This window comes from Rhagoletis zephyria, unplaced genomic scaffold (assembly GCF_001687245.7).
Source record: "Rhagoletis zephyria isolate East Lansing unplaced genomic scaffold, Rhagoletis_zephyria_1.1 Rzeph_scaffold_00142, whole genome shotgun sequence".
In the NCBI taxonomy this organism is placed as follows: Eukaryota; Metazoa; Arthropoda; class Insecta; order Diptera; family Tephritidae; genus Rhagoletis; species Rhagoletis zephyria.
Window position 1 is genome coordinate 342374 of NW_016157226.1, and position 27440 is coordinate 369813.

The following is a 27440-nucleotide window of genomic DNA, read 5'->3' on the forward strand; positions in this document are numbered from 1 at the left end:
AAGGCGCAACTGTAGCTTTTGCCCATCAAGGTAAACCAATAAGCTCAACAACAAAACTCATAAAAATCACCAAACCGCTAAGGGGAGAAGAATTATGAGACACGCAAAGGGGAATTTGTTGTACTCTTGCAAAGAAAGAAATAGCTTGTTTTTATTTGTAAAAATTTTTAGTTAGAATGTAATTATAAGTATGTATGTTTCATTGAAACTTCAAAATTCTGTTTTTATATACATAGGTGGCTCATGGAAAACTCGTAATGTGGCAATATTTTTGCCAACCATCTTTAAGTGGGTATGGTGGATTTTGCAGATACATACGTACATTTATTCAACATACTTTCGCACAGAAGACCGGTTTCGGTTTGGTTCTTTTGGCCGATGCTGACAAATGTGTTATTTGTTACTCACCATCCAACTGCCGAAATAGCTCAGTTGGGAGAGCGTTAGACTGAAGATCTAAAGGTCCCCGGTTCAATCCCGGGTTTCGGCAATGGAAAATTTATTTTTATTTTCTTTTTTCCCTAAATAATATAATAATTTAATTTTTTCAATGTAAATATACTTTGCACAAACTATTTGAATTAAAAATGTGCGGCGTATAAAATTATTAACACAAACTTTTTTTCTCTGTTGTATAAAAAAAAAATATGGAACAAAAAAAGTAGGAATTGCCGAAACCCGGGATTGAACCGGGGACCTTTAGATCTTCAGTCTAACGCTCTCCCAACTGAGCTATTTCGGCGGATGCTAGTTGGCTGTCAAAGGTGTGTTTTATTATTAGAGAGCGAAGAAGCGTTGCCACATTTACATTTGCTAGGCAAATATAAAAATTATTAAAGAAATCAGTAATGAAATAAATACATATTAATATAGTAAAATATATTTGTATATGTACATATATAACATAAGAATATTAATATAAATAAATTATTAAAGAAATCTTCATTTTTATTATTATAATGCATAAAAAATGTCTTTTGAAAAATGTATTTGTGCTTACAGAAAACTATAAGGAGTTTATTTTGAAAATAGAGAACTTGCCGTTCGAAAAATTTTCAGCAAATAAGTAAAGTATTACAATTTATTACCCTAATTTTAGGAACTATTCAAAATTTTCGTTCTACGTTTTTCGTCAATTACTCTAACCGGGTTTCAAAAAATATTTAAATCCACTACTCTACTTCGCTTGTCTTAAAACCTGCTCCATTTCTGCACTCACGTTCTGATCCTCTTAAAGCCGATTACCCACAATTTTCAGTAAAAAAAAAAATAAAGTAGAAACTTACTGATAAAAAGAAACTCACTTCATAAAATAAGCCAATATAGAAATTCAGCTGCTTAAACAACAAAAAAAAAAAAAACGTGAAAATATGGCACAGCATATTCCAACTAATTTTTTTTTGCATTGCAGTGCTACTGTAAAAAGTTTTAGTATATAAAACCCAATAAAAATAAAATTAGAAAAATACTGAAAGTAGCAGAGGTTCACTGCCTAAAGATATCTTTTTAAAAAGGGTTTGTTATTTATGTTTTGCTTTATATACTTAGCATACTCATACAAGTAACTACTTAAATATGTTTGCATATTTTTTGATTAACAGCCAGTTTTACGAAAGGAATTTAAGTGAAAAGTTGTTTTTTTTCTTTTTTGAATTTAATATGGAAATTGACAGACATTTTTTGCACTTAAAATTGTTTTCGTGAAACCGGCAGTAACTGTTCAAGCAAAATTTTAAAATTTCTCATTCGCATAAGAGTGACAATCAAAAATGCAAATTTACCACGGAAATTTCGATTTTCTCCAATTTTACGAGTGATTTAATCCTTCATCGAGTTTTATTAGTACGAACACCGTTTTGCGCGCTTTAAAATCCATTCGCTTCAAAATGTTTTCAAATGAATCGAGGCTTGAAATTCTGGACGCAGATCAGTTTAGGTCAAATATGCGATTGGCTCTTGCTCTCTGTTCGGCTAAGAGTCTGAAATCCAAACAAAGACAATTCAGAATCAAATTTTCTGCGATACTCTTCGTACTGATGTCTAAAATAATTTTAGCTAAAATTAATGCCACAAATAGGGTACACAAAAAAAATTTGGCTTATAAAATTTCAAATATCGTCTTTACATTAAAATTTCTGACTAATTTGCCTTAGATCCGATCTTTGGATTATGAAGAAATTAACGATACTATAAAATTTGTATATGAGAATTGTAGTCAGGTTTGCTAATGAAAAATTCGACAGCAGGCATCGGTTTTGATCAATTTGTATATATATTTTTGTTAAAAAATAATCGTTATTTTGGATTTTTATTTTTTTCGACCATTTGAGATTGCGTTTTTAAGACCGTATTTAATGTCTTATGATCTAAAAAAGTAAATCTGACAATGACGATTATGTGTAGTTCAATCGAAAAAATTTAAATCAAAACTAACGTTAAAAAATTTATCGAAAAAATAAAAATCCAAAAAGTAACGCTTAAGTTGATCGGAAAAATATAAATTCAATGATCATAACCCAAAATTTTTGTTCTAATAATATTGCTGAGGCTCTCAGTTCTAGAAGAAAGTAAATCGGCTTTTTGCATTTCAGCGACGTTGTGAGATAAGGCCTTTCTATATTAAGATATGTACATATATAACTGCTGCATTTTGATTGCCTAAGCAGTTACCAGTAGAAATTGAAATTTTCTCTCCATAGTAAAAGTAAAAGTTGTTCACCTTTACAAAAGTAACAAATAAAATAAAAAACGAATAGTCTCCACATTTTTGTTATTAAATATATATTTATAATTTAATTACATTTTATTAGTTAAACTAAACTTTATTATTTTGTTTATAATTTCAATTTTTCATTACACATTTTATTCATGTATAAAAAAAACCTAACTTAAAAATATTTTTTAGGTATTTTACGATTTTCTATAATTTCTCTCTAACACTAATCGTGACTAATTTCAACTCGTTGTTTAAAAATAATTTAAGCTTGAGTCGACCGCAGTTATGCAGTTTTACATACAGTTAAGAAGAGTTAGAATAGCCTAAAACGCAGAAGTATAGAGTTTTATTATTTTTTTATCATTTTTGTATGGAAAGGCACATGGATTTTTTACGGACGAATTATTATTATTATAAGACATTCCAGTTTAAAGGAAGATATTTAAATTTCAAAAAATAAAATTATTTTTTTTTTCGTAGTGGAATATTTACATACATTAGTAGGTGCATCATTTTTACCAATAAAAAATTTAGTGCTCAAAAATCAATAAATATTTTATAAGAAATTTAAAAAATGTGGTATTTTGAGTATTTTGTTTTATTTTTTTTGTGCTCACTGTACACACAAAAACATATACTTGTGTACTTATATGTACATAAGAAATTTTAATTATAATTACATATCTTTTGATTACTATAACAACTAAAAAAAGGACAATCATGTGTATATGTATAGGTACATATTTAATTAAATAACTTTCCTTTTTCGCACTGTTGATTAATATTGTTTAAATTATTATTTTTTCTAAAATATATTTGAGTTATAAGTTTAATATTTCTTCTCGTTATATCTTTATCCTTTTACGTCACTCAAAAGTCTGGATCGTAGTCTCGCTGATAACGAGACGCTCGACTCGCATGATTGCTGTTGTTGCTGCTGTTGTTGTTGTACGTATACATGGGATGCGCATCCGCAAAGGCATCAGGATACTGATGATATGGGTGCTGAAGCTGTGACATCGTATGATGTTGTTGTTGCTGCTGATGATGATGATGATGTTGGCTATGTGGTTGCTGTTGTTGTTGGTGGTGATGATGTTGGTGAGCGCGTTGCAGCGAATCACCCTTTTGTGAGTAATTAGTTTGAGAATCGTGGAAATAGTCACCGTGACGAGTGGAACGCCAACTATCGTAGATATTGGAACTATTACTGCCGTGCAGGGAATTGGTGAAACGCTGTGGAAATAATAAAAAGCAAAGAATGGATGAGTGTTTCCGATCTGAACATAAATAATTTTGTAGGACTTTGATTGATCCTCATACGCTTACCTTCGGTTTTATCGGTTGCTTGGTATCGTTCCATGCATCATCTATATTATAGAAATCATCGACGCCATAATTTTCCGCACCACCCATATGATTGACCTTCAGCTCGTTCAGCATGTCACTGGTCAGCGCTATGGGCGTCTTTTTAGAGCGCTTTTGACGATTGAGGAGCTGCAAGGAAAATAATTATAATTTACAATCGAAGCCACAAAAGTTCTGCTCCAGCGCGAATTACTCACCACAGTCACGCCGAAAATGACAACAAATATCAGTGATCCTACGCCAATAACAATAACTACTATCGCCCATTGCGGTATCAGCAAATCTTCCTCGGCGAACTCCACCATAGGTGACAGCGATTTGGGTATAACTAAAAAGAAAATAAATAAAATTTCTGTGTTGTTCAGCTCAAGTTTGTATCGAGTTTATACTCACCACTAAAGTCTGTTGCCGCCGGATCGATAACGTATTTGCCCATTAGGAATGTCTCCTTGATCAGCTTCTCTTCCTTCGCTTCGCGATACTTTCCGCTGGCCGATTCCTCTTCATCCTCATTGTCGGTCTCGTTCTCTGTCTCTGGTTTGTGCGCCAAAATCATCTCCGGTGGTGGGTGTGTTAAAGCATCGTGGAAGAGTTTCTTGATCTCTAGCGTGTTCACATCATCTGTGATGTTGGCCAACTCGACATAGTAGTCTACAAGCACGCTACCCTGACTGAAGCTGTCGATGCGCACCTTCTTGTACCAGCGACTTAGTTGTGGCGCCTTGGCGTAGACTTCGTTGAGCTATGAGGAAAGAAAGAAAAGATTTGTGATTGTTAGTTTTTGGGAAATTTTTAAATACCAAAGGTAATAGCCCACCTCTGCCTCCACTTCGTGCGCTAGATTTTTCCACTCGAGCGTATTATGATCCAAAAGTTCTGGCTTCCAAGCTACACCATCTATGATTTTTATGGTTGCTGCCAGATCACAATCGGCGGTGCAGTGTCCAGGTTTTGTGGGGCGTGGCGTTGTCGTGGTCGTTGTTGTAGTTGTGCTTGTTGTGGTGGATGTGCTGCTGGACGATAGTAAATCTTCAAAGTTGATGCTCACCGTTCTGCTGAGTTCCAATAGCTTCTCAATCGAGATGGGCGTTGTGGACGGTGTGGGCCAGCCAGTGAACTCGGTGGTGGCGCGTGTGGGTGGGCCCTTTTTGATAACCACCGCTGGGGAGTTGCCTGCCTCATTATTTTGAACTTCGCCAACTGTGCGTGGTGTGGTTAAGCGTGTGGCTCCTAAGCGCTTGTGTACGCCCTTAGGGAAGACGACCTTGAAACCAGAAGCAGCTGTAGTGCTGGCGAGTGGGTCATCGCCGGTGCTGGACTCGGTAGTTGAGGAGACAGTTAGTGTTGTCATGGCTTCCTCCACCGTTTTCACCTCGGTCTTTTGAACCGCTTTCTCTGTCGCTACTGTGGGTTTAAAACCTTTCGGTAGTAGCTGGGAAATGTCAATGGTCTCAGGTGCTGGCAATGTATCCTTCTTAATTGTATCATTGAGTTTGAAGCCCGGTGGAAGGAATTTCGAAATGTCATCTGCCTTTAGTGGTATTATGGCGCCAGCCAATTTATCAGACTCATCGTCGGATTTAGCAGGTGGTTTGTAGCCTGGAGGCAATAGCTTGCTGATATCATGTGACACAGCGGCAACGGGCTTACGCATTGGCGTGGCAGTGCTGCTCAACTTGTAACCTGGTGGCAAAAACTTCGATATATCATCCACTAGCGTTACCGCTGGCTTGGGGGTTGTAGCTGCCTTTTCTTTGTAGTCTTTCGGCAGCAGCTTATCGAGGTTGTCATCGAATTTAATCTTACTGAACAGGTCCTTGATGTCGGCTTTAGTAGTCGCCTCTGTCGTAGCGGGTGACTTATAGCCCTTGGGCAAGAGTCCAGCCACCGCCACGTCTTGCGCTACCACAGCATTATTCTTGAACGAACGACCAATTGTAGAGTTGCGCGCTGGTTTCTTCACTTCAGCTTCCGTAACGTCGGGCGCAATCGTCGTTGACGTTGTTGTAGTCGTAATCTTGCGGTTCTTATACGAGGAACGGGGCTTGAAACCGACTGGCAGCAGTCCAGCTAACTCATCCATTTCACTCTCATCGAAGTGATGCACCTTAACCTTTGAGGCGGCGGTGGTCTTTGGTTGGAACTTACGTATATTGGGCACGAATCTCGAGCCTGAGGTAGTGGTGGTCGCTTTTGTAGAAACGTCCATTTCGGTGATGATTGGATATTTCCCTGAGAGTAGGCCACTCGATAGCTCCGATTGCACGCGATCCAACTTGTCAATAATGCTCTCTGTTGAAGATGCAGCCGTATTTGTGCTGGACTTGTCCACCGTGTGAGACATCACTTCTTCGCCACTATCCATGGGCTCATCGGTGTCCACGTTCTTCCCATTTTTCTTCGATGTTGTTTTCTGCGAATGTATCTTGCGTTCCAACTCGGAGAGTGTCTGCTTTGTCTCTTCCTGTTCGATGGCGGGGAAGGGCAGGAAGCGTGCGCCATTGATGCTGCGACTGGTTTGTATGGAAGCGATTACCACGTAGCTCTCGGTTGTATTGCTCATGGACTCATCATTTGCCGTAGAATTGTCAGCAGTCTTTTCAATTGCCAGCACTTCAGCAGCTTTCTCCTCATCCACCTTAGCCGGTTGCATATTGTTCTCCACAAAGATGGCTTCTTCGTCGCTGGCAAGTGTCGTCGTCGAACGTTGAGTTACCGGTGAAGGGAATGCAGTAGAGCCATTTACGACACTCTTGGTGGTTACAACGGATACCACCTCCCGATCAATTGTGTCTTTATCGTCTTGAGGTGAACTGCTTGCCTCTGCATCGCGCTCTCGCTCTTGGTTTGCGTCTTCAGTCTCTTCTAATTCTCCACCTTCTTCTTCGTATTCTTCGTCTTCATAATCTGCGCTAGCTTCATAGTTGGCATCCTCGTTTTCCTGCGCTTCATCCTCCTCAGTCACTTTATGATTTGGCGGCATAGGCGTGGTGGCCTCGTGTGGTGCAGTTGTAAGTATATCAGCATTCGCATCCTCAAGCTCCTCATCGCTTACGCTAGTCAGTGGTAGTTCGGTGGTTGTGGTCACTTTAGCTTCGGATGTACTAGAGATTGTAGCAGACTCTGCTGCCGCACTAGTCGATGTCTGATTATGCTTAGCTATCGTTACCGTTGGATCAGTGGACTCCTCTTCGTCGCCATATTCGTCCTCATATTCCGAGCTTCGATTTGTGGTGACATCTGCTGCTTCGGAGTTTGACTCATCGTCCATTTCATCGGCGGTGGCCTGCTCAACGGTCGCGCTTGATTTTTCATCATCTGCGGGCAACGCTGTCGTGTCCTCTTCACCTACGGCTGCTGTAGAATGTGTAGACTCAACAGTTGCTGCCACCGTCGTCTCTTCAGCCTCATGCAATTCAAGCTTCTCCAGACTGGTTTCTTTGGTGGCGGCCAAATTCGCGGAGTTACTATCCTCCTCTTCATCGTACTCATCACTCTCACTGGAAGGCGTAACGGCCGATGTCGTCTTCACAGCCGCGGTGGTGGATTGCTTGAAGAGGCTATCCTTAACTGGCAATTTCACGCGTCCAGCCGCAAAGGGTCTTTGTACTTTTGCCACACTTACGGGCTCATTGACCTCGCGACTTATGAACACTGGACGCCTCGGCTGGAAGCTGCTTGACTTGTTGCCTGTCACGCGTCCAAAGCTCGGCCGCTGCGATGAGGCCTCGGGATTGTTGTAAGCAGTTTGTTGCTGCTGCTGTGGCTGCGACTTCAATGAGTTCTGCGTGCGACTCGCGCCGAAGCGATTGTAGCGTTTAGTGCTTGACGCAGGTGCTTCCGTGCTGGCTGTAGGAGTAGGGGTATTGGCGCTATTGGGTTGGAAGCGGTTGCGTGAGTTTTTGAATGGAGTTTGTGAAAACGAAGACTGGCTTGAATTGGGTGAGAAATCGGAATTGTAGTTTGTTGAGGCAGCGGCGGCGGCGATAGGACGATTGCGATTGGAAGTGGGCACGAAACCGCCACTGCCGAAGGGACGTTGAAAGGAACCAGTTAGACTGTTAGCCGATGGGCGATTGGCCGAGGCGGAAGCCTGTAAAAGAGATAAGATTTGTAGCGGATTGTTCAAATGAAATACTGATTTTGAATGTCGATATTTAAGGACCACAAACAAATGAAGTGAAGCAGTTTTTAAAAATGCCGATGCAATAGTGGAAATAATTATCAAGATACATTTTGCACAAACGAGACAATTTTAGGCATTTGTGCAACATAATGGCTAGTAAAGGTTCTTCGATTGCCTTTGAGACGCCTTAACCGTTTAATGGTCTCAACTGGTATTCTGAACTTTTTATTTTTGAGATAGTCTGCACTGAATATCTTGCATATTGGGGATCGGCTGGGAGCCTTAAACATGACAGGCCCTTTGGATGTGTAGTCGTTAGAGAGGACGTACTTTTTTTTACAGAAGACCCTCAGAGCTAAATTTAGGTTACTCACTGGCTATTTAACCGGTTATTCGGTTTTATGTAATTTGTATTCTTCAATTTTGAAGCATCACCAGTAAAAATACTACAGAGATAGTAATGCTTCATTTCTAGGAAAAGTTTACAAACGCCTTGTTGGCGTTTAACAGGTCCGACAGCAGGGCGTGGTACATACATATATACGTTTGTGCATATGTTTCCATTTTATTCATAATATTTTATTTCGCTTTTTCTGCATTGGACTTTGCTTTACGCCGACCAATTCGTAATCAATGTGGAGCAGCAATTTACTTCGCGGCGTTACAACAAAAAATTTACTTTCATATTGTTGTTGTTATTATTACTGTTCATATTATTATGCAATTGTACGATTTGAGTATTTTTATTGACTGATTCGTTTTAATCCGTTGTGCCTTGTCATGTGGCTTTTTGACCGTCGCGACGGTTTGAAAGTTTGTATTCGCCCTCAGTGTTTGTTTTTGGATTTGTGGCTCCCTCAACAAGTCGATTCCTCTTAGCCATGAAACTTTTTGCTCTAATACCTGACTGCCTATTTAAGCTAACTGGTTGAAACACTTGAAAGTGTGGCGTTTTCCGCTGAGTTAGCGTTGCACCGTACTATCACCTAATTTCTTGTGTGGTGTTGTTTGCCTTTGAGGCACTGCGACGGCACAAAACTGGGTTTGGCCTTAATTTATAGAAATGTAACAACGCGTTGCTCTACACAATTATATATGCTTCTATGTTAAAATATTTTTTTTGCCAGTTATTGCTGCTGTTTTTATCTGCAAAACTATTTAAACTTCATTGAGCATATTTTTCGTCTGCGTTTTTGTTCCTTAATTGCCGAAAAGTGTATAAACAAATGGATGTGGTTTAACAATTTTTTTTTTTTTTTTAGATACTCACCGGTTCATTGAAGTGCGCCAAAAATTGTGTCTGTTGATGTGGCACATTTACGCGGATGGGCGTTTGTTGTGAAGGCACAAATCCACCACTGTTCGGACGTATCGCCTTTGAACGTGTGAAGCCGCTAGCTGCGGTACTTAGACCTGTTGAAGCTGGCGCTCCGAAGGGGCGCGGTGAAATATCGTAAAAGTCGGGATTTCGAGTTTGCTGGAAGGGAGCAGAGGAAGGGAAAATAATAGTTGATATTTATTATAAGTAAAAAAGAACTTAAAAAAAAACGTAAACGAAAACTTTGGTGGTTAAACTGCCAGCAGACTTTAAGGACTAGCGTCTGAGTGTTTTCTTTTACTACTTACTGAATATTAAATCTAAGTCCGATGCTTTTCTGTGCTTCTACATCAGTGATGTATAGAGCTTTCTCTCTATGCGCGTCTATATAAAATCTACAGAAAGCTTTAAAAAGCTCTGCCCGTAGACGCTGTTTTTAACTTCTCTGTTCTAGATGAACTGAAAGAATTTCAAAACTATAGCTAGTGGACTGGTTATCGCTAAAACTCGTTATACCTAGCTCGTATAAGTCTTTGAGCTCCTAATATATTGAGGAAATTTTACAATAAACTTAAAAAAAAATCTAGATAGCAATCCAATGATTACTGTTACTAGTTTTTACATGTATAAGCGCCAAAAGCGGTAGTCATGAGAGTCAATGGGGCCTCATGCATAAAAAGTGAGCTTAAACTCCGACTCGACTTTCGGTATAATTTCTAGAGCTTGAGCTCACATATTTGGGGCAAAAAATTGGGTCTGAGCTTAAGCTTATTTTTTATGCAAGAGGCTTTGGGGTTATATGTGGAAATTATTAATGAAGTCAACCTTTGTCGGTTTAACAGAGCCCGTTGCATACGCTTTTAAGAATAAATATTTCCAAATTACAACGCTAGATATTCGATATTTTTTAACCGGTTTTCTAAAAATTATAAGGGTGTCAATTCATAGATTTTTTGTCTTCTTTTTTTGTGTGCGTATGTTACCGGATAAGTTTGGATCGCGTGAACCGATTTCGATAATGCTTTTTTAATAGATAATTCATTGTATTTATAAAGGGTGATTCGTTACTATTTCGGGTTACTTTCGGTAATTGAATAATGAAAAAGCATTGAAGTCGGCTGTGTGTTTTTTTTGCTTAAAAATTACTTGTTATAATTTTTTGTTATCATGTCCAATAACTTTTGCTATGCACGTACATATGTACATATGTATATCAATATTAATTTCTTAATTTTTTACGCCCGCACAACTAAATACAAACTCATTGTTACGCTCTGTTTGCTATTTGCTATAACAGCAACAGCTACAAAATGATGCATGTTGCACGTAACTACAACAACCAGGGTGCAACGATTAGACGGATTTTTAGAGCATTTTTTTCCATTTTTAGATTTTGTGTTTTTATTTTATTTTTATTTTTACTAAATGAAGATAAATATGCGAGTATGTGTACTAGTTTTTTTTTGCCCTCTTCGATTGGTGCTAGTCTACAGTTATTATACGAATATTTGTTTCTAGAGTGTGTGTTTATTTAGATATATATCTACAATAGCATACCAGCCCATTAGGAAAAATACATTAAAGGAAGAAATTATGGCTCACAAGCAGGGAATTTTCGGAAACATGGGAACCCGTCTCTGAGTTCTAAACGTAATATCAAAGAGAGTATTTTCATGATTAAAATTCCTTAACTCAACTTAGGCCAAAAAAAAAAAAAAAAAAAACAGTGGTAACTGCTGTGTTTGGACGCCCTGATCTGGGATCATCTTGCAGCGACTTCCTGTCATGCTTAAACTCTGGGCTACAACGTTTGAGTTTGGAAAATTAAAGTCCAGAATTCCCGTACACTGTAGATATCTCTTCAAATATTTCCGTCGGCGTTTTGTTTTTATTTCTGAGGAAGTTTATGACAACTCTGTACTCCGACTTCGTACAATGCGCGGATGACTCACATATGGTGATGTTAAAGGCTCAATTACTACTAGCGTAATGATGCTAATGCCAAAAAATTCGGTATTTATACTGCTAAGGATATTAGTGACACGCAGGACAAGTTCTTAATGACACTTAAAGGTCGTCACTTCTACCACTAAAAATTGTTGAACTTAAAAAAAAAAAAAAAAAAAATCATAAAAGTGTCCCCAAGCTCAATACAATTGTAAATTACTTATTATTGTTTTTAAAATCTTGCATATTTCAAACTAACAAATTTTCCTCCCGGCTATGCATTTTTGAATAAGTCTCTGTGTGAGTGGGTGCGTGTGCTACATAGTGTACGACATTTGTAGTCACACTCTAAGTAATTTAGCGCAATTGTAACGAGTAATTTGTGGCGCCACTGCAAAAATTCAGTCAAGCGCTTGCGGATATACAAATACTTGTACACATACATAAGAAAACATACAGACTATGAGCCTAACATGGAAACGTTGTAGAGCCTGCTAAGCGGTTCACTTAAGTTAATTGAGTGCGACAAATTAATTGTCAATTTGTTACTTTATTTAAAGAATTTCCGTTATTTGGTGGTAAAAAATATTACCATGGAGTTAGTGGTAGGAATCTTTATAAAACTGCGAAATCTTATGCTACCTACTTTTCAATATTTTCAAAAATACTTTAAAGTCTATTTTAATAATAAAACAATTAAGCAGTCTTAGCAAAAAATAAAAAAAAAATCAAATAAAGTCTTCAGCTTCAGCTACGTACTTTTCTCCCATTGCCGCTATTGGCTTTGCAATTTTCCTCTGTACAGCAATTGCTGGTTGACAGTGACCTAGACCTTTGCGCCAGCGTCTCGCGAATCTTCGTCGTGTGGTCGTCACCAGCTGCATTCACAGCCATTAAATTTATGTAATTATTATTGTCTTTTGTCGCATTTTCACTTGATGTTGGTGAGCCTTTCACTTTATGCAATAAAAAAAGCAGAAAACGCAACAACAACAATGGCTTGCTTAGTACTCGTACTATTGGTGTTTATTTGCCATTTGCCGGGTTACACTTTTTTCTGTTAATTGAAGCAAAATGTATAAAAACGTTGGTTGGCAACAATATGAGCCATGGATAATACAGGTGGACGGTGGTATGGAGGAAATTCTACTTTGTACTAAACGTATCTATTCACAAACATATATTCTGTATGCTTTTTTAAAGAGGTTGGCTTTTTAGAAAAAAAAGAAGAGTGTTTTATAACTAACTTGCATACACCTGGTTAACTTCCTTGTGTCAGTGTCATCAGCTACATATAAGCGAAGTAGTTTTCTTCTTACCCAATTTCTTTATATTTAATAAAGTTTTGTCACAACTGAATGTTACTTTTTTTTTGTTTTCATGGTTAATAAATTTTGTTTCAGATTTCATAAAGCAAGCGCCAAAACTACAAAACAAACATTAAGCTGAGAAATTCATCGTTTTACAGTAGTAAGTAGCAACGACAGTTGACACTCCATTTGAAAGTTAGCTAGTTATGTATTAAAAAACTGGTTTTTCGCTACTTTATTCGACTTTTTATGTTCTCTTAAGGTTGAATTTAGAAATTTGGTAATTTTAATTTTTATTTGCTGAAAGCAGTTGGCTACCATTCAATTTCGCTTCTTATATTTTTGCAAGAAAGATGTCAAAACTTTAGAGAGTGTGTATAAAGTGAACGAATATTGAAGAGAAGTTTGTGAATGCCGTCAACACATCACCATCCGAAAACAAACTGCATACACGATTTTTAAACTACATATATATGGGGTTCCCAACATGGCTCCGCTCCAGGACATAAGGCAAAATTGATTTATATTTATATGGCTCATAAGCTACTTTAGTTAAATGGTTTATATAAACTTTGTAAACTATATTCAGCTTTAGACGCTCTGGCTCTCACTACTTGACATCCATATATTGTGTCAAAGAAGCACGACCTCGCCGTTGCAGGAAGGCAACTGTGGAGTAATTTTAAATACGTTGGACTAAGTTGATATGTTATTCGGTACTATCGCTAAATCCATTGTAGTAAAACTTTGCATGAAATCTGCAAAAATGCTATTCCCGAACTGGAACAGCTACGAATGTAGTATTTACTTTGAAATTCGTAGATTTTACGAAAAAAGACTATGATTGATTCAGTAATAGCTCCGCTTATCTGACTTGGAATATTTTTTTGAAGAAATGTAGTCAATTGAGGCTCATATATCCTCTAATTTTATGATAGTATTATAGTTTTTATCTTAATTATACGACAACCGCGTATTGACTGCTTACTATTATTTTTTAAATTTTAATTCGTTTTTATAAGATTGTAGTTTCTTCAATAACAAAAACCTCAAAAAATTAACAAAGATTCATCACTTTTTATACAGAACTTTTTAAAAAATTTTTGGGTATGCGATTTTATAGCCCATTTAATTCTAGTATGAAATTTGCAAGTTTGAATTGGCAACATAACATCGTTGATTTGTGGCAATTTTTTTGTTGAAGGTGTTGCTAATTTTCTCCATCTAAAAAATTATTGAACACACTTCGTATTGAAAAAATTAAAAAAAAATTGTATTCAAACGGTATTTTTTAGACATTTCAAACTTGCACCTCATTATGCCAGAATTGAAAGATATATAAACTGGATACGCAAAAAATTTAAAAAAATTCTGAAAAAATTTATAATTTATGAAATTTTTTTTTATTTATTTTTTTATTTTTGTACAAAGCTTGAAGCTTAGATTTACACTATAGGGTTTTTGTTTTAAAATTAAATATATTTTATAAAATTAACTATATTTTTATAACAGATTTAAATAAAAACAAAATAAACGATCAAAACCTGTCAATATATGGGTGTCGTATAGTTATGATAACCATTATTTAATAACCAGGGAACGGATTTTTAGGACCGAAAAACCTATAAAAAAGGCAAAATAAAATAACGAAATAGGCTGGAAAAGGCAAAATAAAATAGCGAAAAAGGCAGGAAAAGGCACTAGGTCTTGCAATAAAGGCAAAAAAGGCAAAACAAAATAGCAAAAAAAGCAAAATAAGGCACTAAAAAAGAACAGAAAATATGAAGAACAATCAAAAAATACATTTATTTTAGAAATGTTTATATTACAAGTAAAATGAGAAAAACTATGAACTAGTTTCATTATATGAAAAATTTGTACTTTGAATCTTTGACTATTTTATCCTTTCGAGTTTCTAACTCATAAAACTTTAATCTGAATAGTTGTAGTAACATTGCACCACTAGATGCATTTTGAAGTTTTCTGGCAGCATTTTCATTCGATTTTCGCGAAGGAAAGCCTTGAATGTACTAAATGTGCGCTCGACGTACACTGAAGAGCAAAACTGGAACAATAAAACGGAAAGTTAAGGTTGTGATAATGTACTTCTTCAGATTATTTACTTTATGGTAATTCAAACTTGCATTTCGCCTTACCGATGTTTAACAAAACGTTTGACCATAAAAATTTTAAGATTCGCATATGAAAACTCAGGAAAAAATGACCAAACAAAAATGAACTGGATTGTTCCAGTTTTGCACCCTCTTAGTATTTGCTGAATTTTATAATTCAAAGAGGAGTTCTGGCTAATTTCCTGCAATTTCGTAATCAAGGCGCGTGGGATTTTCGCTGTGAGTGCTTTAAGTGCACAACCCAAGCAAAAAGAATTTAAAGTTTTTGCAAAACGGTCAGAAAGGCTACGCTATAAAGAAAGAAATCATATCGGCCAAATGTCTGTTTTATGGTTATCTAAACAAGCGATAAAAGGGCGGACCTCAGTCTGCAAGATCCAGAGACCACAAAAAATTGCAATTTGCTAGGCTAGGCATATTGGAGGGTCTCTGAATACCAAAAAACTTTGGTTAAAAATCAAAAATTACTGCTTTTTCACCACAAAGCAAGTGACTGGACATTATGTAAGACATGGGAACAAGTTATTGCAGCACAAAGATAAAGAGGAGAAAGCCTGCTTTGACATCCAGAAAAATTTTTTGTCAGAAACGCATTTTTACTAAGAAAAAACATTGGATTGGTATTATTTTGAAGCGGGAATTTACAAGTTCTTCATAAACGACCACATTATTCCACCAAAATTTACTATTAATTAGGCACGGCCCTAAATTTTTTAACTCTGAGGATAAAATTAAACGTTTTAAGTCGGAATATTGGTTCAAGTGCTGTGCACCTGCATCAGGGATACGCCTAACGTCCCAAATTATTTAAACTATTAGGTTTGTATGTGTACATTTAATGATGTAGGGCCGTGTTACGCCTTAGGGAGTAAGAACTGTGGTAAAATCGACGGTAAAAAGAAAAGTAACAACAAATGAGCATTTTCAAAGAATTTGGCAATTTCTGAGGATATTTTTCGCAGGCTTTTATCAATTTTAACAGGACAATTATCAGAAATATCCTCCGAAACTGGGGCCAAATAGGTATGAACCCCAAGTTTTTATAATCATGGAGCGACCTGCGTAAAGCCCAGAGTTGATTCAACAGAAAACTTATGGAATTGTTTGAAAATGCCACTGTTCCATTGCAAAAATTCGCCCAATCGCATGCAAGACCTTGGGCATGGCGTTGAGGAAAACCGGTGCGCGTTCTCAACAGATTTCGTCTAAAACCTGTGCGAAAGTATTCCAAGATGACCATAAAAGCTAAAATATTCAAATTGGTTATGGAAAATTTATTAAAAGTCAAGCAAATGGTAAAATTTTCTGTTGGGTGCAAAACTGGAACAATCTAGTTGCTACGTTTTTTTGCAATTTTCTTCTTTATCTGCTTGTATAAATTATTGTTGTTAAGGCCTTCTGATGAAATAAACATTGGAAATGTGAATTCCGAAACTAGATTACAAAAAAGTCTTCATATATTGCGAATATATTGCAAGAAAACTCACATTATGTATTACTGTTCCGGTTTTGCTCCTCAGTGTAAGTTGATACAAGTGGAGCCTAATTTAAATATGGAACGTTTGAAACGTTCATATTATCAGGAATAGGGGCGTTTTCATCGCCCTTTACAATTTTATTCACACCCCTTACTGTCTCCAAGCCTACGTTAGCTGAGAAAACGTCTTTAAATTTTTCCAACACCAATTTGGCAGGAGGTCCATGCGCTTCTATAACCCGCATGGGCAATGTGTATATTTTTTATTCTTAAAAAAAAATTGTAAATGCTATAATCACTTTTTTAAAGGTAGAAAAGGCAAAAAAAATGCAAATATCTTAAAAAAGGCAAAAAAAAGGCAAATATCTTAAAAAAGGCAAAAAAAGGCAACATCTAATGTGTATATATGGAATCAGGGAAAGCTAAATCGTGGACATTCTTAATCGAATATACTCTATCTCTTTAGCAGAAAAAAAGGCAATTTCCATAAAATCCGTTCCCTGTTAATTACCAATTGATATATTTGTATATCTCTGCAGTTTTCCTTTTCAATTCCTATTGTTGCAATTTTAAATTGAGCTCAAACACTCACTAATAGGCAATGCGTTAACAAAAGCCTTCGCTACTCAATAGATTTATAAGCGAAGCTTATCTCCCACGCTACTCTCAAACGAATGTTACTAATTGTGATATAGACAGTATTAACATGATAACGCACAATAATAGCAGATGCTTGCTTTAATGCTTTTATGTGCAGAGTTATGTATCAAATGTAAACCGGTAAATGTGAATGTAAATGAAGATGTAAATAAATGCATCAATGGTTAATTGTTGCAGCCCAAAATCAAACGGGTGTTGCAGCATTATGTAGTTAGCACTGTTTGAACTTTTCTTAAGCTTTTTCACTTTTATTTGGGTTTTTGTTAATCCATGAGTTTTTAAAGGCATTTAGTATTGAATCTAAGCTGAAATGAGTTCCAAAACAATGGCTTCGCTTTTTTTTGTTGCATAAAATGATTTGTATGTTTCACATTTCTTTTGCTATTGCTTTTTGAAAATTTTGCTTTTGTAATGTTACACTTTTAATCGTCCACAGTGATCCAATTTTCGTTTAAATTTACATACATATGTACATTGCATATACCCATGTATCTACTATATTAGACCGAGAGAAAACAGTATGTAATTAGCCTCACTACATACATACAGTGACGAACAAAAGTATTGGCATAGTGAGTTCTTCGCAATATATGCAAAGTTTTTTATTGTAATTTTTTTCGATAATTTTCTACAATTTTACAATATAGTTCGTTCTGTACTAAAAAACATAAAAATAAATACTGGAATTGAAGGGCTATGAAACTGCACACCAAATCTTTTTTTTAGTCTGAATAGAAAGTGCAAAATGGTGTTCAAATTTATTGAATTTTTCTCAGTTTTGCACAAAGTTTAGAGATTTTATTCTTATGTTTTTTAGTGTAGAATGAACTATATTTTAGTAAAAAATTATGACAAAAAAAATCACTGTGCCAATACTTTTGTTCGTTACTGTACATCCCTATGCAGCTTGAAAGCTTCCTTACTTTGAGCGAATTTTGGAGTACTAAAATTTCCGCCCCATCCACGCCCTCAAAACCGCAAAAATCTTGTCTTCTTCATAACCTTTTCATTTAATTTGACTTCACTCTTCAACACCGAGTTCGCTGTGTAAGTCTTTTGTTTAACATAATATTTTGTTTTTTTTTTTGCCATATAGTATTTGTTTTTCATATTTCGCAAATGTAAGTATGTTATCATTACTTAATTACACTGTAATTTCAGCTTGTTTGGGAAATTTTTGAGTAGTATTTTCCCGCTATAAGTAGCACACACTCACATGCCTCACCTTCAAACTGTCTATAAACCCATTTTTATAAATTATAATATTTTGTTGTTGTTGTAAATACATGCTCGTTAGTTTTTTATTAATATTTTTCGATTGTACTTGTGCTTCATTAAAATTTTAACACATTTGCTGTTTCCTATTTGGGACATTGCACTTTCTAAACGCATTTTCGTCTGCAAGAAATTCCATTCCGAAATTAGTTTCGTGGTCCCAAGTTGGTGGGGGCAAAGTACCCACAAACAAAAGTACATAAGTCTATTTGTACTTACTATTATTTTTTTAAGTCGCTTACATTACATAAATGCACACATACAAATGCTTGCATGCTTGTAAAAAGATATGCAAAGTAAAAAAAATATATATATTTATTTTGAATTTTGCCCTACTCCAAGCCAATAGCTGAACCCAGCGCCTTATTTTTCAACATTTCCTTGATTGGTAAACAACAAAAAAACCAAATCGAATGTAATCATAATTACATACCCGCTAAGAAGCTCAATGAAAAGTCAAAGCAAGTGCGCTACCGCCTTTGACGCCTCCAGACAAGCTACATATGTACGTAGTTATAGCTTCAGCTGAGTCACGCATGCGCGTTAAGACAAATGTATGTTGGTCTATGCATATAAGCATTGGCTTTGGTGCGTGTCTGCGCTGCAGTTTTCTTCTATTTACGCGCACGAAATTTCGTTCGTTTTGAATTTGAAATTCAGTTGTTCAGTCGCTCAGTTGCTCAGTCTGTAGCCGCGTCCGCCTTCAAGTTAGTGAGTGGCCACTGGCCGTATTAGCCATGCGCCCGTTGTTGGTTCATTGGCTGTTAGCTTAGCGTTCATTATGTTTATTTGATGGACTTTCACTGCTTGGTCGATTCCAATTTTTTTAATTCGCCGCGATTGCATTTTAGCTGTTTCGATTATTTTTTCAACTGTTTTTTTTTTTGTTTGTGGCTTCAGATTATTCAACTTACGATACTCGTTGCTTGTGTTTTCTTCTATTTGTGTTTTTTTTTAATTCTTCTTTTTTCTTACAGCGACAAGGCGCGCATGTGGCAAGTCGATATGCAATTGCATTTTAAATTTCAATTATTTCAATATTTCTTTGTCTTGCGTGTGATTTGTTTTTGTTTTACTTTTTTGTTAAAAAAAAAAAATGCATTTTGATTGATTTCCTAATTGATTGTAATGTATATACATCATTTTTCAAATACCCATTACATCGAAATAGAGTTGTGCCAAGGCAATGAACAAAGTTTGATTGCTTTAATTTGGTGTTAACAAATTTGAAAGTAATTTTGGCGTATATCTTCACTTTGGTGGTGGTGATGAAGACATCAAAATGCAAACATAAATAGTTTGAAATTGGAAAATCGTTTTTTATCATCTGCCTATTTTAAGTTAAGTTTTTTGATAAAATATGTTTCATAATTTTGTATTGTCTTAAGAAGAGAACTTTCATATTATTCATACATAATTTCTAATTGCACTCCAAAATGTATAAATGGTTTTAAACTGTTGTTTTTTTTAATTTTTAAAAATTCTGATTATTTTAGTTTTGTCCCAAAATTTTTTAGTTTCGAAAAACTTTGAAAACGCTGAATATATGCACATAGTTCCAATTAAATTGTACAACCATAAGTAATTAGTTTAAAACTTTCAAATATGTCCCAAAATAATTAGCATTAAGTTCAGCGTCTAGATAGAGGTCAAATAATTGCCAACATAAATTTTAAAGTTTTTGATTAATCAAATGAATGTGAAATTTACATTTAAGAAATTTCTGGCAGCTGTCCCAAAATTTTTCCAAGATTTTAACGTACTTGTAATGAGCCCAAGCTTGTCATAGTATGGCTAGTATTGATATAGATAGTATGATCAGTTTAAAAGATTTTGTTTGCTTAATTTTAACGGTTTTAATGAATTTTAAATTTTGTGCAACCGTCCCGAATATATTTGAAATTGTCATAAATAATCATCATATTAGGTACAAAATTATTATTACTAATTTCTTAGACATTTTTTATTGTGTCCCAAAACAGCTGAAATATTTCTTAGAAAATATAATTGGTAATGCATCACATTATTTTGGTGTGCCACAAATTTTAAGACATATATTTTTAATGGTTTCTCTACCCATTATTGGTGCTTGAATTATTTTACGTGGAATTTTAAAAATTTTGAAGCAATTCTTGCGAGGAATTTTACTTTAAAAGTTGCTATCAATGACTTAAATGAGCCACGTTTATCTCACAAAATTATTAATAACTGTCCCAAATTCAAAACTTCCAGCTTTTTTCTGACAATAAAATATTTTGTCCCAAAAAGTGTTTTGACACATTTAAAAAAATATTTTTTTAAGATGTGTGGCCTCTTAAAAATTTGCTCTAATATATTTTGTTTAATGTCCCAAAAAGTTCCTTTTTGTCCCAATTTCCCTAAAATTTATTTTTTGAAGATACAAAATTTCGTAAAATTAACTCATCCTTAACTATGCTGCTTCTTTATTTTTTTAATTAGCATTGATCTCTTTACATTAGTGTATACAATTTTTAAGCACTGTCCCAAATTGTAGTGATAATAATATATTGTTTATGCGTCAGAGCATATTTGGCGTTGTATCCCAAAAAGTGTTTTGCCCCAATTTAAAGAAAAATGAAGATATCTAGACTTCTAATATTTTGATCTTAAATATTTTGTTAAGTGTCCCAAAAAATTTCTTTCGTCCCAATTTCCCAAAAATTTATTTTTTGAAGATACAAAATTTCGAAACATTTTCTCATCCTAATAGTTCTAATGAGAATTCTGTAATGTAATGTAAATGTACTCCAGCTGTTCTGCAAATGCCATATTCCCCAAATGCCCGCACATCAGCCATGTGCCCCAAACTTTCCAGAAAACAAAAAAACGAAATTCACAAAAATTTTCTTTCATCTGACTCACCGAAATTTGCGCACCAAATGGCGAGTAAGCTGCCGCTGAGGACTGCTGTTGTGACTGTTGTTGCTGTTGCTGCTGCTGCTGCTGCTGCTTGCCGTCATTGCTAATGAACAGCAGCTGCTCCTGATATGAATCGGGTTGGCTGTAAGCACCATTGGGCAACGGTGCGCCACCGCGTGATCCCGACAGGTAGGCTGTATGCGCGGCTGGCTGGCGATTCGACTGGAACGCAGCGGATGGCACAAAGCGAGTCTGTGCATTGGGCGCGGCAAAGTAGTAGCTTGATGTATCTGCAAATAAAGCGAAAGAAATAAAGAGGAAAACGCACATTTCAATGAAAATGAAATTAGTAAGCAAATAGAAAATTAATTAAATAGTAAATAATGGTGTAAGTAAAAATAAATTTATATTCGTATGAAGAAGTGGATTTCGAGCGGTAAGCCGTATCGGCTTTCGCAATCATGGAAACTCATGGGAAACAAACAAAAAATTGAATGAGATGGGAGTCATCATAATTAAAATGTAATATTTACTAAAAGTTATGTAAATCTGTATAGAAATCGACTAGCTTTAGTGGGCATAGCTAACTTTTTTCTTTTTTTTTGAATAGACATATGAAAAGAGTACATGTTTACAAATGTAAACTTTTAAGACTTATCTAACTTTAAAGTTTTTTGGCAAATCATTAGAAAGTTTAAGGCGAGCATATAATTTCTTGGATCGTCTTCTATAAATATTTAGTACCTACTTTCTGATTATTTTAACTATTATTATTTGTGAGTGAAATGTACATATAAAATTGTAATCCAATGAAGATGAACAACCTTGGTAGCAGGTGCGAATACTCCACCTCGTCATTCTCTAAATAATTGCAGCAATCGGGGTCTGTAACGAACCACATCGGATTCCGTTCACGACACCCGTCATAACCGAGAATCGCCTCTGCAGAAGTTCCTTTGTTCACTCGCGGACATCCACCGACGAGAAGCATTTCGAAACTTTGCAAGTCGGGGTTGTCGGCTAGTGATTTCCGAGCCGAATATAAGCCAACCTGTCAGCGTTAGTCCATAAGAAGTCAGAGGAATCCATATGCGCTCCCTGTACCCCAAGGGTATCCTGCCTAGCCAATTCATTAGCTAAGCAGTTTATTGCGATGTCGATGATGCCATGTTTCGAAATCCAGAAGGCTAAACATGGCTCTGCTGCCACACTTCAACCCATCCGCGAAAATGTAGATTGGGCCTCTTTTTCAGAGACTACTACTCTCTCATTCTCCTCTTAGAGGCATACATGGCCGCAATTTTTGAAATTAGTGGGGAGCTCCGGGCCACTTCAATTATTTCGCTACACTTCCCAGCATACCCCTTAGTCATTGCGGTTAAAGCTGCCGTAGTTCGAGTCACCATTAAGCTGAGAAGCTTTGGTTTTTCCTTCAAATCCAGTGAATGAGCAGTCGGAAATCTTTGAAAACTACGATTTTATACCAGAAGTTTCCGAGATCGGCTACAGAAGTATCCTTCTCTACACATGACAAGGGACCACCCCTGAGGCGCCGCCTTTCCGAATGAAAAAGAAATATCGAAATCGGTTATATTTTTTGTTGAGTAATTTCGTTCCATTTAAGTAATATGCGTTCTAAATACGAAACAATTCGGGACATAAATACGGATTTTCCAAATATCTCGACTTATGCGTCACCTTTCCGCAAACATTTTTGCCGAGTTATTCCTTTTCATGTAAGTAATAATAATATTAATAATAGATTGGCGCTTACACATATTGTTAGTGTTTGGCCGAGCTTCTCCTCCGATTTATGGCGTGCGCCTTGATGTTGTCACACAAAGCGGAGGGACCTACAGTTTTACGCCGACTCCGAACGGCGATTGTATTTTTATGAGAAGCTGTTTTTCATGGCAGAAATACACTCGGAGGTTTGCCATTGCCTGCCGAGGGACGACCGCTGTTAAGAAAAAAAACCGTTTTCTATATTTTTTTGATGTCGCTTTGACTATAGGGCTTGAACCCAGGCATTGTGGAGTGGAAGCGCGCACTGCTTACCACTACACCACAGCGGCCGACGATGTAAGTAATATAAGCTCCAAATATGAACCATATCAGAGCAAAAATACAGTGGTTTTCAAATACATACATCAAACCTGCGCCACCTAGCACCTCTTTCAAGTTTCAAGCTCATCGGTAAGTTGGTTGAAAATGTATTGCAAGATTTGATTACACATAGATCAAACTTAATAAAAGCTTGCAAAAAACGAAATTCTCTCTGAAGACTTTAATTTACTCGGCTTGAGGTACTTACCTACTTCCTTTTAAACTTCTTAGTCTTTTAGTCGTCTCTTCATCCAAATCCCTATAGCATTTCATTTACCTATCATTGTTTATGTCTTTCTTTACTTTTTCTTCATGCTATATTATTTCTGTAAAGTTTAAACAATTCAATGCCTTGACAATCGTGATAGCAACAATGTCAAAATAGCGTCAATCTTGTGCCAAAACACGCATTGCCAAAATGTTGACCGCTCAAGTGCGCCGACGCAAAAGCAAACACTGTTTAATTTACGATTACGAATAAGTTGGTTTAGTCAAAGCAAGTTAGCATACTTTGGTGGCAGACGCCAAGTAGAAATACTCGTACATAAGTAGCTAAGCAAATAGTAACGTCATTAGATACGCACGCAGTTGGCCAACACACTTGGCATTCCGGCATTTTACCTTCACTTTGCCAATTGACATTTGTTTTTGCTATGTATTTTCATTTTTAACGCGCATACGTAAATTGCGGTCTTAAGAAATATGCATATGTACATACATATATACAAATACTAAAGCTAAATAAATACATTAGCCTTATATAAGAATAAAAAAAAAAATGTTTGCATATAGACTCTAAAAAAACAAACACAAGCCAAACGCGAAGTCACCCGTTGGAAGGAGTTATAGAGGCCATGCTCACCAGCACACCAGCGTAGGACAGAACGAGTCTCTACGGTCTGGCTTCTTGTGCTTGGCTGAAAACGCATGTAGTACCCGAAATGCGCACATCTGATATACCTTCTAGTTCTAGCTCGTTTCTCTGGATCTCTCTCTGTGGAATTTACTGCATTGTTTTGATGTGCGAAACTTCGAGCACTCCAACATGGTGTACAAACAACAACGTTTGACTGAATGGCGTCATGCATACGCATTGCAACATTAATTGCTTGAATTGGCTATATGAGGCTATTGGCCTTGAAGTCCACTCACAAGCTTCGGTTTCAAAGCTAGTAGGGGTGCACTTCTGAAGCAATCGAAAGTAACAAGCCATTATAATTGGTTAGAAGACTACTGACTCATATAGGATTCGAACCTGCGATTAAAGCAGTGAAATTCGAATAGACGTTTTGTGCACAAAGCGTTAAACCACACGGCTGACGGCCATTCGAGTGAGTGTGCGACTAATTCATTACTTAAGTGAATGGTGTGAGTTGGTTGAAGAAAGTTCATTTCGAAAATCTTGTGAAATGGTGCATACTTTAAAGCGAAAAAAAACGTATGTGTATACTTTTTTTTTAGTTTTTAGTAAGAAAAATTTATTTAAGAAAAAAATACGAATGAAAAAATAAATATTTTAAAGAAAACCAATTTCTGAATTTTACTGAAAAAAAGCCAATCGTGAGCGCACCAGTTGGAAGGAGTCTATTTTCACACGCTTCCCAGTATATATGCCTGGTATGTACCTGCATGCTTGTGCCCGAAACCCGCTTGCCCTACCCTCTAGCTCTTTCTTTGGGCAATGTGATGAATCCAGGTACCTCAGAGCGAGGTATACGAATTGCGAGCACTCCAACAAGGTGAACACTAAACGCTTGGCAGGATGGCCATTGTGCGAGAAGGACTCGCACAGAAGCGAAGCAATGCATCAGGATTAGTGGTTGTTGGCCCCCATTTAGGCATCGCCGTGCCTCTTTGGGTTATCATTTTGCGTCTTCTGGTGGTATTGGCGTCTCTACTTCCACTTTTAGGCATCGCCGTGCCTCTTTGGGTTATCCAGCTTGCGTATTATTAGGGTGGTTATTGTGGCGTTAATACTTCCATTTTTCTTCTTCTTCCTTCCTTCGCTCGTCTCATCGCAATGAAACGCTTCCAGCCAATTTTGTTATTGCCCGCTGCAAACCATTTGGTATCTCAAATGGTAAACGAACTCTGGTATTTCGAATACTCCCCAAATGGTGCGGTCGAACACACGCGGCTACTGGCCATCCCAATGAGTTGACGACTAAAGTGGCTGCTTAAGGAAAACATGCTATGTAAAAGCCGTTACATACATATTTATATATGTACATATGTATGTATGTATATAGGGTTGTTGTTTGTGCAAGAGCGCCGTTGGAAAAATGTTAATTATTTACACACATACATACATATGTATGTATAACTAAATTTTAATCGTCTCGAAAAATTTAGATACACCATTAAAAATAAATGTTTTTTAAAAGAAAAATATGGTGAATGAAAAAATATCAAGTTGCTTCCATAAATTTTTTTAATTATGAAAAAAATGTATTCCTTCGCTATGTTATACGGGACCCGTCGCAGACCCTTGTTTGGCGATCAGCACAGGTACGGCGGAAACGAAGGAACGATTTATTCTACCTTCTTTGATTAGAGTCTTTAATCAGTAAACGATTTTAAAAAACTCCTGCCAAACTAAGAAGGCCCCCACACCACAATACCTCCACAGCGAGATTCGAACTCGCGTCGCGTGCGTCGGCTAAGATTTCTTAAACACGGCGCGTTAACACACTCAGCCACCGCTGGTAAATGCCATAGTGGCGCTACTATCAGTTTTCACCGCTATGTGTTGATTTACTACTTTGTATGGTGAATTTAATCGAATGCCAATTTTTCACCATGAAACAGCTATTTTTAGCTACAGCCAGAGTTGCCAGTAGCTGAAAAGGCATAACTTAAATCGGAAAGTAAAATAACCAAAAGGGGGATAAAACCAAATTTTCGTTTCCCACTTCACTTGGAGTGAAAAGCTGCTAAATCCAGTTTTTCAAAATTTTAAAGCAAAAGATAAAAACTTCCCAAATCATTGCGGTATTGAAAGCAAAGCAAATATTCATGCTAGTCGATAACATTCGCCGTTAATGAATATTTTAGTTATTCTTTGGACTTGTCAAAATTTCTGTTCCTTCTTTGAGTTTCATTGAATAGAATCAAGTTGAAATGCAACAGGTAGTTCGACGTTTTGGATGGCATTAAGTAATTTATAAAAAAGTGGATTTAGCAGATTTGCACTTTTAGCTGGCTATATGTTCAACAAAATAACATTATATATTAGGAAAAATAAAAAAAAAAACAGTATTAGTTCCTCGAAGAAAAATTAGTTTAATTTCTTGCTACTTTTTTCTTTTAGCAACGAAAAAAAAATATCAAAAGTAAATATCCACCTTCTCCAACCCGTTTTTACTTTATTTCTATTTTCAAATTGGAAATCTAACATAAATATGCATATATTAAACCCTCAAAATTATTGCATCAAACTCTCATTTTCGGAATGGTAAATTTTTTGTGATTTGAGATCGGCTAAGACAGCAAAGAAAAAGTAAATAGCGAAATTCATACAAATAAAAGCTGACTTTCATTAGAATTTATTTTTAATCACTTCCACAGCATTTTCAGATATTTTTTTTTTTCAAATAAAATATACGTATACAATTTTGATTTATTTAAAAAAATCTCAATTTTAAATAACGCAAATGTGTCTAGTCAACGTAGACGTATCGTTTTGGGTTTTAAATGTGTTAAAAAAATTTGTATAATTATTCGGGGCACGATTATTTTTCGTATCACAAAAAAGCAAAAGTATGTTAACGGAAAAAAGCACCTGACTTATTTGTAACCATAACACAGGCCCACCAAATTTCTAAAAATGTTTGCGGTACTGAAAGTGAACACTGATCGGCTCCAGTTTTTGAGATATTTCAACTTCAAACTACCAAACTACTAATTTCTGTAATTTTTTGGACATCTATAATGGAATAACAGAATCTTTTGAATACGATGTGAAAAAAGGTAATACAAAATTTTACTTCTATAAACATAAATTACAAAAACAAGTTTGATAAAATATAATCATCAAGTAGCTATGACCTGAAATTTTCTCAGTTTGATGTGCATTTTTAACCAAACATTACAGAAAAGCTGCAAGAATTAACAGAAAACTTGTTT

At 36.0% G+C, this 27440-nt stretch overlaps 1 protein-coding gene and 2 non-coding genes across 7 annotated transcripts in view; 1 reads left to right on the top strand and 2 right to left on the bottom strand.

Moving 5' to 3' along the window:
* The first annotated feature begins 417 nt into the window (after nucleotides 1–417).
* TRNAF-GAA (transfer RNA phenylalanine (anticodon GAA)) lies at nucleotides 418–490 on the top strand. Its single transcript has one exon. It is a non-coding gene; the product is annotated as a tRNA-Phe (tRNA).
* Nucleotides 491–669: 179 nt separating this feature from the next.
* Nucleotides 670–742, bottom strand: TRNAF-GAA (transfer RNA phenylalanine (anticodon GAA)). Its single transcript has one exon. It is a non-coding gene; the product is annotated as a tRNA-Phe (tRNA).
* A 2659-nt stretch (nucleotides 743–3401) lies between these two features.
* The window catches only part of LOC108381953 (mucin-19), a 111415-nt gene continuing 87376 nt past the window's right edge, over nucleotides 3402–27440 (bottom strand). For 4 of the 5 annotated variants that reach the window (XM_017638351.1, XM_017638366.1, XM_017638374.1 and 1 more), the window contains exons 3-9: nucleotides 21213–21499; nucleotides 9481–9687; nucleotides 4902–8177; nucleotides 4478–4826; nucleotides 4282–4412; nucleotides 4046–4213; nucleotides 3402–3952 (exon numbers count right to left, since the gene is read on the bottom strand). In XM_017638351.1, the coding sequence (XP_017493840.1) occupies nucleotides 3587–3952; nucleotides 4046–4213; nucleotides 4282–4412; nucleotides 4478–4826; nucleotides 4902–8177; nucleotides 9481–9687; nucleotides 21213–21499 (4784 nt within the window). In that variant the 3' untranslated portion in view covers nucleotides 3402–3586. Of the gene's footprint in view, nucleotides 3953–4045; nucleotides 4214–4281; nucleotides 4413–4477; nucleotides 4827–4901; nucleotides 8178–9480; nucleotides 9688–12234; nucleotides 12515–21212; nucleotides 21500–27440 lie in introns of those variants that run through there. The other variant, XM_017638380.1, reaches the window with a different exon arrangement.